Here is a 12102-nt window from a genome sequence, read left to right as displayed (position 1 = left end):
CTTTTTACGCGAGTGTTCTTGCGAAAAAATGCAATCGTAACGTGATATAATGTGGTAGCTAGCGCGGATAAATAATGGTCGGTTGCGTAAAAAAGCGAGTAGGAATCGATAAAGAGTGGGATAAGTGGTCGGTTAACGGTGATACCGGCAGCTTGATTAACGATCGCTTTCCAACTAATTGGAAGGATCTTTAGAAATGGAACAATCTTGGTTTCGAAAGGGTAAATAATTGAGGCGTTAATAGTCTTGGTGGTTTGGTACGGTCCCGAGGGTGGCAAGAATGCGGCGCTCTTTGAATAATTTACGCAGGTCGGACTTTCGAGCTAGAGTTGCAGCGGCCCAAGCTTTCCACTATTTATTTCGCGTTTTACCATCGATTCGATTCACAACGTACTTGAAATTTGGAAAAAAGCGCCGCAGATTGCAACGTTGCTGTTTGCACGCGAGTACAATTTCAAATCACCGCCTTTCTTCCCTCCGATCTCATGCAAATGAAATACCACGTCGTTACGCCGATTCTAAACACTGGGATTTTTGTGCGGTTTGCGAGAGATTTCGGCTGATCGCGTTGCCTCGAGATTCTCTCCACGCGGAATTTTTTCTCCTCTTCGTTCCGTCGCCATACTACGCGTCTACTTGGAAAGACGAATAGAGCGAAGCTCTCGAGATATTTTCCAGGCAGTTTGTTGCGAGTAGCACGACCAGTCGTCTACAAAGTGTCTTATTTGCACGATTTCAGGGGTGGACGAAACGTAACACGGAAGGTTGTAGTTTAGCAGCGTAAACAGGCTGGTTTCTGACGGTAGAAAGGATTTTAACTCGATTTCCTGACCACTCGAAGACTCGAGATCGAGCGCGAGGTCGCTGCTACTCGGCTGATGTAACATTTACTGAGATCCGGTAAATACTTACCGGCGGCTATCAGCTGGAAGAGACACGGTCTCGCTTGTGTACCAACGAAATTGTCCGCCCAGCACGACAGAGTACCGTAATCCAGCTCTGTGGTCGGCGTGTACCTGAGCACGCTCACGCCGCTTGACTTCTCCATCGAGAATCTGCCCGGTGCTACTTCCAACGTCTCTCCGCTGTTGTTGAATTTCCATCGGAAATTGTGCGCTGGCGGATCGGCCTCCACTTTGCACGCGATGTTCAACGATTCGCCCCTCGATGCTCCGACCACCACGATCCGGTCCTCCTTGCAAACCGGCGCGACTGAAAAATATTTCGACCGTGAATCTCCCCCTTTTCCCAATCACCACCATCTATCGCCGTTTCCGCTGCCTGCTTTTTCAATTCCAGTCACACGAGAATCGAACGCCACAACCGCGCCACGCGTTCCACTCGATCGAACGTTACGTCGGAAAAGTTGAAATGTAGAAAAAAAAAAAAAAAAAGAAATTGGAGCATCCTCGAAACGGCGACATTTAGCTAGCATCGATGGAACGCTGGCTTGGAATAATCAAACGCGTTGCACGACCTGTTACGCGTGCTGCTACTTACGAAAACTGAGAACCGTTTATTTAACCTTTCTGCTGGAAAATTTTCCAAGCATGCCTCGCAGAACTTTGTCACGAGGCAGCTTTCGCTCGGATGAAATCGTTTCGCGACTGATGTAAAAAGATTTCCCACCTACAACTACTGCCACCTTTGCCGAGCTACCTTTCCCGTGATATACATTTCTTCCAATTTATCCGACTCTCCTATCTCCGCCTGCATCCGTCTCTTCTGCCGCTTCGGGCACGTATCTTGTCGTTTGAAAGAAGAAAAAGGATTATGACTTTTTAAGGCCACTTGGCAACAAATATCGCGCAATTGCTATAGACAATAGCGAAACCAACGAAATTTCCAATGATTGTTATTCCCAAACAAGATTATCGAACGAACGGCTATTTCTCATAGCTGCAAGTCCGATCGTTCACGGGTTCGATCTTTGAAATTGAAGAGCGGGAGTAAAATACGGTTTTGGAGAGATGGATGAGACAGTCATGAACACAAAGCGACAGGATCGTGCTCGGAAAGCAAAGAATACTTCCGCTACTTTTGAACGTAAGTCCGTTTATGAGTCGAGGCAATCTTCGAGATGGCAATTTTCACGATATGGCGAGGTCCTAACTTATAGTATCAAGCTACGGCCCCAATTGATGCATCGACACTCACAGTCACGTGCAACCTTCTATATCCTTTGCGTTAGTATGAAATAAATTCCAACTTAAACTAAGCTGCATTTTACGAAGCGTTAATTCTGATTTTCAACTATTCGATATTCCGTCGATTTGCTCGCGCGAATCATTTAAACATATACTTATCGTTGCTCTAACGTTAAAAAGATTATTATTATTTTATTATTATTATTATTACTATTATGGATATTCATCTTTCTCGCGAAAGAGTAATCAATACCGAGCGCGTACGTGCGAAGGTTCTAATCCATTTTTTTTCGCCTTTTGATTTTTACGCGCGCCGCGATATATGCTATCAAAACTTTCCTGTTGACCGATTATTTGGCGCAGGGTGGCGTCCAGCCTTGTAATTAACTAGTGCTTTCCAAAATCATTTGCGACAACCAACTGGCTGGACGCTTTTGAAGAACCACTTTCCGGCTCCAATTATGTACTACCGTGGATAGCGTGTTCATCCGAATGATGGGAAATGATAATGTATCGCTTGTCGGGTTTCCCTTCGGCTGTGCTCTGTCGTGATGAAATTGGGACATGGAAAAATTTCCACATTTGGAGGAGCAATCCTGTTACGTAGGAGGGATTGTAGAAGGAATTTTAGCAACGGGAAAACTCAAGCTTCCTGGGAATGAGAAATTGTAGCGATAAAAAATAACGCAAGGGTGTCAACAAAAAGAGATCCAGGCGATAAAACGAGAACAGGACGGGCAGCGAAAAAAGGAAAGTTGTAGGAATAAGAAATACAGAAGCGAGACAGGAGAAAAAGAATTTCAGAAATAAAAAAGAAAGCTTGAAGATCCTAAAAGTGTAGTAGCAAGGCGGTTGGAGTGACAAGCCACGTTATAAAAAGAGAAGAGAAATAACTAACAGGTGACCAGGAAAAATGGTTTACAGGAATGAAGTTTCCAAGAATAAAATAGAATTTACAACGCTTAGGAATGAAAGCTGCTTTGCATCTTTGGATGCATGCTATTTACGAGGAAATCGAGGGAACAGGTTGGAAACACGAGAACGAAAGGTTGTGGACAGAGTCGAACCGCAAAGTTACGTGAAAATCACACGCGACCGATATCGTGCCGCGCATAGGTGCTATCTGTATGACTTATTGCCGGTCATTTCGATGCGACTGATGTACGAGCCTCGCACTTTACGCGTTTAATTCGTTTCCATTCGTTTCTTAGTACGAGCGCGAATAAATATTTTCTGTCATTACTTTTTCCATCCGCAATCGCTGGCCATTTCTTTTCGATATTTTCTATTCAGGTGTTTAACGATTCAACGAATAAATGACAAAAGACTCGGTGAAACGATATTGCTGCAACGAAGGAATTAAATTGCAAATGTGTCGGCCCGGACGGCTGACTGAAATAAATATAAAAGAATATCGGGAAGTATTGGTTAAAATGCATATTGACGGAAATCGTTGATGCGGAGGGAAAGGCGTCGCGCTTTCGTTCTTTCTTATCGAAACCGAGCGAACACCGCGAACAGAAAATTTGACGAGGAAAACCGGTTGACACTGGTTTCCCTCGGTAATTAACGCGGCGGACAGAAATCCGAGTCCGTAACTCGAAATTTAATGAGAAGAATTATCGAACGCGATGTCGCGATACACGTTATTCGAGTAGCACGAATATCGGTAAAACGTTGCTACGTTCGGATGCAACGATTTAAGAACCGGCGCGCTCTTTGATTTTATACAGCTTGCGCGCTCCGCCTTTTTTTTCCCCAGACTCTGCTTAATTGCGGGCAACGTTGTGACATGTACTTTGAAACGGCTTTCAAAAAATATGCTCATTCATCGAATGGCCCTTTGAATCTGTTCGTTCCGTTTTCCCTCGCGTTTATTCCTAGTTTTCTCTGATGAAAGGAGCAGCTTTATCGGATGATTTGCGTGTAATCGTACGGGCACGAAGTCGTAATTTCTCTTTTCGCGGAATTAATCCAACGCCCGTCGTAAATCTAACTCTTTTCGTTGGAAACGCGCTCGTATATAAGCAGATAATCTAAATTTACGCAGGCGAACGCTTTTGGTTCAAGTATCATCGGCGTATGGCGTTCCGTAAGACCGATCAACGCGTCGACATTTCGATCGAAGTTGGCTTAAATCCCGACCGAAGGAAACCACGCCGCTTCGAGGCGGACGTGAATAGCCTAAAGCAAATGTCATTCCCAGGATCGGGGCGATGATGTAATAACCGGGAAACTAAATTCAGATACGAGGTTGACTTCGATTCGCAAACTCCCGCGAGATTGCTGCTTATACTGGCTCGTTTCCTTGTCCTTTACGAGGCCGTCAGGAGCCGCAGTTAAATATCGGGCATCGTGTTCCGCACTTGTTTTCACGGCGCATCTATATTCGATGTCGGAAACCGTTCCCATTCTCCGTGCAGAATACGCGGCCGAGCGTCGATCGGCCGACTATGTTTTTACGATTTCGCGTTAACGTTCGCCTATTCTAACTACGATTTAAGTGGGTAAAAGTATCGGGTAAATGGTCTTTCGCGTGCAAAACGGTCAAAATCACTTCGAGCCACGAGCACGTTTCTGCTAGTATCGCGAAACGAAACAGTCACGATCCAGCAGCGGTCGAGGCTGTCGTCGCCCGGTTAACGGCGTACCCAACGTGACGACGACCATCCGATCAACATCGATGTCGATATGTTGGATATGTCGGGCAAACGGTATCGATACGTGGACAAGCATAGAACGATCGCTGGTCCGATACCGCGGCGTTAAACGTTCGGTTTATGGAAACGAGCGTCTGTGAGAAACATCTATCTTAGTGTATCGTTTTTTAAAACCGACATATTCAATTTGTACATCGCGGTGCCAAGGTACGAGAGCGTTGCTTCTCGAGGTCGCATCGCGGGTTGGCGGTTTGCTCGGTGTAAAACGGGAATTGGATATCAAAAATGTAGCTAAAACTAAGTACGACTGAAATATTCAGCTGGAATAAGAGGAAGAGGAATTCGGGTTGGCTGTTTCGGAATAAATAGACGAAAGTAGTACAGGTGAAGCGTATGCGCGAGAACGGCGTTCGTTGCTCGTCGTTGAATGCCGGCTTCGTTACCGAGTACCGAGGAAAATCCTCGATTAAGTCCGCTCGATTAAAATAAAGTACGCTCCGAGGCGGATCGTTGAAGTGGTTCTCGTGACGAGCCGCGGAGATACTCACACTTGACGCGAAAATGAAGAGGCTCGCTGCGAGTTTCGTTCAGGTCATTCGTTGCGGCGCACACGTACTTGCCGGCGCTACTCCTAGTCACGCTCTGAAGTACCAGGCTCTGATTCGACCAGATTATCCTGGCTGACGTATTATGCGCCAGTATTTGGTTCTGCAAACAAGAATTTTCGTTTTAAATACACCGGCCTCTGTCGGTCGGTTATTAAACGCGTCTTAAACTAGAATCGATAGGAATTACGCGACGTTGCGACGCTCGTTTATTTTAAGAACGAAAGGAAAAAATCTACCTATTGTTTCTGTTTCTTTTGTACTCTTTTTGCCAAGATGAAACACTCGTGAAAGGAAGGTATCTGCATCGGCTTGGCAGCTCGACTTTGATCCATTTCTTTCTCGTTCGTGCTCGGGCTAACAGTAGATTTCGAATCGCGATTTCGTTTCTCGTTACGGTCTGCCTTCGCGATAAATTAGAGATAAACATGCACCGAGCCGTTCCACCCAGGCGTCTTCCTCGCCATTCCATTGTCGGTCGTGTTATCATCTATCAGCACCTTTTTCTACTCAACGCGAAACGTGTGCATTTTTAGAAGTAATTACGATCGTCAAGGACAAAGTTAAGGTATATCGTGGTTCTCCATCGGCGAGGGACGACGGCCGCTATTTTTTCTCGTTATAAAGTTCGGTTATCGAGGAAGAAACGTCGCGGCAGCATATTAGAAGGGATAAATCCTTTATTATTGCGAGCACGTTACTCGGCGAAAGAGACTGGAGGAAAGAACGTGGCACGATAACTTTTACGATCAGAGATGTTACGCTGGCCGCCGTCTTTGTTACAAATTTATCCGTTTCGACGTGGCGCGACACAGCGGAGAAAAGGCAAGAAGAGAAATCGGGATGGGAGAAGAAAAAGCGAGCTCGGGCGAGCGTTGCTTCTCTTGTTAGTTAACGTCTCGCGTTTCCTGCCAAGCTACGGTATCGCTCGATATCGTGGACGAATAATAACGCGGTATTCTTTATCACCTGAAATCCTTTGACTTTGTATTCCTTTGTGGGAATTGACAAGGAAACCGACGGGAGAAACGGAAGTCCAGGCTGACGGCTTATCAACCGTCGAGCATGGCTAAGGACGATACAACGGTGCACTTAGTTGTTTAATCAAACCGGATGAAAAGAGTCGCTAGTTTCGTTATCTTTTGTACCGTTCCTCTTTTGTCCCGACTAACGAGGAGACGAAACGAATGCATTTGATTCAAGAATTCTTTCCTTCTCCGGGAAAATTAACATGACAGCGATGAGCAACCCGGTGGAAAAAAGGCCTCGACGCCTTGCCGACGAGGCCGAGAACGAACGGCTACATACGAACTACGTCTACCACGGCTATGCAACGAGAACAGGCTATCCCGTATACCGTATACCCACGTACGCTTTCACGCGTGTAAGTACTTATTATCCACGCTTTATAGCAAAGCGAGCGCGTCTTTTCAAACTAGCACGATGCCAGGTTTAATTAGGCCACTTTGGGACAGAGTTTCGTTCTATCTTATTTCGTTGCTGTTCGCCCCGTGCAACAAAACGAAGAACGAAGCAAACGTAACGCTCTGTTATTGCAGAGTTGTCTGCAAGTTGCAGTGAACTCGATTCGGCCGTCGTATGTCGATCGTATTCCTTTGCCGAAGTATTTCGCCGGGTATTTTCGTTTAAACACCGAGTCGACAAGCGGAGAACACGACACGCCCAAAAGTTTCTTCCGGCTCTTTCGGCTTGTTTCGGTGGATCGCGTTTCAATTAGCCGACGGGCAAAGGACGATCGCGAACCATGGATCTCGTTCGCAGAGAAACGCTCTACCGAAAGAGGCAAGGGTTAGAGCCAACAAGTAGGTAAAACCGGGACACGGCTTACCAGCCGAAGACCGTGCCAAATGCATCCGCGCCTGTTTAATCGGACGAGAGACGTCCTTCGAACTTGTCTTTGTCTCTCGCCAGTCGTCCTCTTCCTCGTTTAAATTCCCCGTTGTACTTGTCTTCGTTTTTTCCGTCTTCGTTTTGTCTCTTCTTCTCCTCGCTTTTCCTATTTCTCTCTCTCTCTCTCTTTCTCTCTCTTTCTCTCTCTTTCTCTCTGTCACACCCCTTTCATTCCTTATATCTGTTTCTCTGTCTGCAGCTCGTTTTCTCCATTACACCGATAGACTCTCTTTCTTTTGTCCCCACTCCTCCGCAGGAATCCGTTCGCCGAAGATAATTCGAAATCGATTCGAAACGAGGCCATTTGAATCTCGGAGAAGGTGGCGCAGACTGTCAGAACAGATCAAGATTTCTTCTCCTCCCGCGAGTCTTTTTTCCATTCCCCTTTTCCGCTCCGCTTCGAGCTTGTTCCTCTTTCTTTTTTCGTCCTCCCCCTTTGGCTTTGTTCGATTGTTTTATAATCTCGGCTCGCAGCCACATTCTCTTGCCGGAGAATCGTGTCCTTCGTCGGATAGGTTTCGCATCGACGGATGAGCACTTAATTACTCGCGGTCGATCGACCGTCCAGGAATTTCAATTCGTCTTTATCCTAATTCGTGTTGTTGATGTTCAGCGGCGAATTAAAAATCGAAACGAGCAATTCCGCTAGATCTAATCCCTTAAAGAATTTAATCGGATGGGAAGATCTCGGATACGATCGATAAACTCGGCGGCTCGGAAGGGTCGAAAATACGTCGACTCGATCGAGTCGGATTGTAATCTATGCAACTTGCCTCTCTTCCGTGTTCCACGGTCCAGTCAAGGAGCTTTAGCTCGCTTAGCATAGGTTAAGCTTCGGTTAAGGCCAGAGGTTTACCTTCGATTTACTAGCCAGTCAAGACTCGTTAAACGTTATACTTCGTTAAGGGGACTAGAAAAATTTATGACCAATACCAACAACTTCTTTTCTTTCCTTCTTTTCTTTAAATTCGCGCAGTTCGTTCACCGAGTAACTCGCAGCTTTACCGTTGTGAAAGAACGATCGTTAATTTATAAAGTCCCGTTACAAATTCTTTCGTTTATCGTGCACACGATATACCGAGGAACTCGGCTAAAGTCAACGATCGTAGACTCGCCGTTTTCCGAATCGATACATCGATAACCGTCTCTTCGGGTCGCATATTACCTACGTTTCGCTTTGAGAAAGTAGCTGCAAACTTTGACGTTTCTATTCGAGCGCCTGGCTGCCGTTCGTTTCCTACCATTTTCTCTCCAGCTGGGACTCCCCTGGACCTTTCCACGTTTCCTCCTGTGTTTTCCCTCGTCGTTTCATCACGCCAGAAACGAACCAACGATACAGTTCGAGAGCTTTCGTTTGTCTTTTATCGTTTGCGAACCAATTCCAACGAAGGCTAGTAGCCTGGCTACCAGCCACCTGCCACCCCTGCACCTTCTTCCACCATTTGTCGTGCGTACTATCCTCCCCCGTGTGTGCAAACAGTCCCGTTTCTTTGCGTTTCGTTGCAACTATGGGAGATCGGAAGCGAGTGGCGCTCTCAACTCCTAGAGAAACCGACAAATTGAAAAGCGGCCAATCCCCAGACCGACTGTCCCACAGGTCGAAGATTGGCCAACCGACGAGCAAAATTCGGATAACGACGCGTCGATCGGATGCTGCGCCGCGTACCACTTCTTCCATGGTTTAGACAGCTCGCATAATGAGTTCGTAACCGCGCACGCGTTAATTAGAACCCCTTAAGGATCGCGTTCTAGATTCTGGTTTGCCGTTATTAATTCCATTTTCCTGTTACGGTTTCGCCGAAAACGAGCTGGTCCTTTGATCCTGCTCTCGATGGAACCACCTGCGCGAAACATTTTCCTTCTCCTAATCAGATTTCGCAGGGGTAAACGAGGATCGCCCAACTTGGTCGTTAAATCCATTCTCTGGATATGGATACTCCATCGGCGACTAACTTGTTTAACCCTTTTCTGTCAGCCGCCCATCTCTACACCGAGACATCAAAGAGCTCGTTACGCGTGAACACGATCCGCGTGAAATTTACATTTCCATGTAGATCGCTTTCGCGACTGATTTTACGAGGCTTTAAGCGCCGACGTGTCGTAAATCGCGAAGAGTTGCGAGGGCGCGTAATTCGTTGCAGCGGTTCTCACGACGCTTTGGCAAATTAAGGTTACCGAAACGTTTCTTCCCCGACCTGGTGATGAATATGGGTTACGGGTAGAAAACTTGGGTGGAGAATGGTATCGATATTCGAACGGTATCCAAAGCGGCAGCAGGTCAGGTCTGAGGATACTAAAACTTTTCGTTTGAACCTGACAAGAGCGAGGCGGGCAAGTGTGCGCGGTTTTATGCAACGGGTCTAGCCGCAGGAAGAGACAGTTGGAACGGAGCCCAAAAGCCCGGAGCTTCATTTTGAGAATATTCGGAATCCGGTATAAGGGTGGAATTACTCGTAGCACGTGGTACATACAACCATCCGGGTACAATGGGCCAACGGCATTGTCTCGTACGTCGCCGTTACATAAAGTAGGTGTTAACCGTCCTTTCGTACACGCTCTCGTGATATTCCGTACACGCATCCTTCCAAGGTTAGCCGATGCAGCCGCCTTGGAAAATGGAAAATGGACGAATCTCTCGCTTTATCGAAGATCGTCCGATAACGGCTTGCATACAGCACCACTGTAACTCTGTTCGCTTTAACGAGTCCGCTAGGTTATATGTAAACGTAAATTGTCGACCGTTTGTCGCGTTTCCAGGCAAATCCCCCGGGTCCGAGTTCGCGCCACGTTCCTCTTCTTTTCCTTTCTAATCTCCGGCAACTGCGACTTTCTTAACTTCCATGCTGTAGTTTTTCCTGTACCGATGTTAAGTCGGCTCCTACCATGGCGAAACGAGCAAGATGTTATCGACGACACCCGATTACGTGGAATCTTTTGGAAGTGGATCGGCCGAGGACAACACAGAACCATCGAATATCTGGCTCGTTCGATCTCGTCGTAGAAGCTCGGTCCACCTCACCTATCCCGTAAGATTCATCGAATTTCTTCTTGCATTTCGATCCTAAAAAGGTTCACCGGTTTCGTAGGATACGTTCGTCTCTCTAGTCCGATCTAAAGCTCGGTCGGCGGAATTCTCCGGTGAAAATTCGACTCGGTCGCGATTCGGGGCTTCTTCTACGTCGTCGTAGCCTTGCCCTGCTAGGCTGGCGAGAAAAAAAGGCGATTCAGGAGGGTAGGAAAGAAAAGAGGCTAGAGGCGGGCGTTCATTCCGGTCAGACGGCGCACTGATTCCTTGAAAAATTGCCAACAACTCGTGGCTGTGCTTCCTTTCCTCCTTCCTTCCTTCCTCCCTTTTTCCGTCTCGCCTTTTCTCCCTTTCGCCCTTGCATTCGTTATTTTCGTCCCGTCTTTTTCTTCGTTTCCCTACCGTGTCCAAAGGCTAAGCGAAATTCATTTTGCCTTCCCTCTTTCTACCACCTAGAAACCAGAAACTTGGTCATCGATCGTTCGCCAGTGTTTTCGAACGATTCTTACGATATCTATCTTTCCTTCCCGAACTGGAATTACATCGTAGCGAGAAGAGCAGGATAGACGGAGTTATTTCAGTCTCGCCAGAGACGCGGACGCTCAGAGAATTAGAAAAACGTCGCTATCGTAACCTCGTTGCGAAAGATCGTCGCTTTGCCAGAACTCGCGAGTTCAGGTTCCCTCGGTCGATGGAAATTCCGTTCGATTTGAAAATTCGGTTATCGCCCGGTGGCGAAAACGTGGAAAAAAGGAACTAGGCAGAGGAGAAAGCGCAGCCAGCAGCGAAAGCGATTACGCGTTTAAACTTTTTCCGCGGCGTTAAAGGAAGCCATTATCGTGGACGTGGATCGCTCCCGGAAAGCGAGCAACGGAGAAAGGGGAAGACAGAGAGAGAGAGGGTTCTCTTCGAACAGTTGTATTTTCACGAATCGCTCTGTACACGTACTAATGTGTCGACGAACGAGCTAGCGAGCGTACTCGAGACGTACCCCGGAGAAGAAGCCGAGAGCATTGAACGACGGTTTAAAGAGACGAGGTAGCTAGTATGCCGGTCGAATAGGTTGCACGGTAGCGGCATTTCCGGTGCGCTCGTGCACACACGCGCGTCTCGTCTTTTCTTTTCTCGCCAGTCTTGCCTCTAATTTTTTCTTTTTCCTCGTGCGCGTTCCATACAGGCAGGACGCGTCGCAGACGTGCCGCGTCGTCGATAAAATTGAATTTATCTTTGTCCGAGTTTCGCGTCTGCTTGCCGGAAAAAATATTTTAATCGGCAAACGTGATTGCATCGAACGTTACATAAGTACTTTCGTCTTTCGTTGTGTTTCTCGTTCCATTAAATTTTACACGCTCGTTCGAAGCTCGTCTTAACGCGTTCACGGCGAACGCTCGTAAATTTTGTCGGTCTTCGACGCGAGCCGTTACGTTCGACCCTGTCTGCCTGTTTCCTCCGTGCTCTGTTGGCAAAGGAGCTTCCTCGGAAGAAAAAATGCTCTCTGCTGGCCCCGGCCAGGGCGGCAGCGCCCTTCCGAAAGATTTGTGGCCAGGATTTCGTAGCTCGTAGCGCGAGGATTGTCTGAAAATTTTTCATCGTGATTATATCGGCGGCATTGTCGCGATACTTCCGCTAGAGAAATTGTTACGCCAGCGACGCGCGATTTCCTCCCTTTTTAGCTTCGTTTTGTTTTAAAGCGATTTATCAATGACAGAGAAGATCGCGTGCAAGCCAGACTAGCATGGGCTTCGTTAGCTTTA

General features: G+C 47.1%; 1 protein-coding gene across 4 annotated transcripts in view; it reads right to left on the bottom strand.

Moving 5' to 3' along the window:
• The window catches only part of LOC117205103 (nephrin-like), a 252859-nt gene that overhangs the window by 18584 nt on the left and 222173 nt on the right, over positions 1–12102 (bottom strand). For all 4 annotated transcript variants that reach the window (XM_033443190.1, XM_033443191.1, XM_033443189.1 and 1 more), the window contains 2 exons: positions 5356–5515; positions 913–1212 (listed from right to left, as the gene is read on the bottom strand). In XM_033443190.1, coding sequence (XP_033299081.1) covers positions 913–1212; positions 5356–5515 — 460 coding nt within the window. The remainder of the gene's footprint in view (positions 1–912; positions 1213–5355; positions 5516–12102) is intronic.

This window comes from Bombus bifarius, unplaced genomic scaffold (genome assembly GCF_011952205.1).
Source record: "Bombus bifarius isolate JDL3187 unplaced genomic scaffold, Bbif_JDL3187 scf7180000007986, whole genome shotgun sequence".
In the NCBI taxonomy this organism is placed as follows: Eukaryota; Metazoa; Arthropoda; class Insecta; order Hymenoptera; family Apidae; genus Bombus; species Bombus bifarius.
Note: the sequence above shows the minus strand (reverse complement) of the source record. Positions and strands in the feature narration are given on the sequence as shown.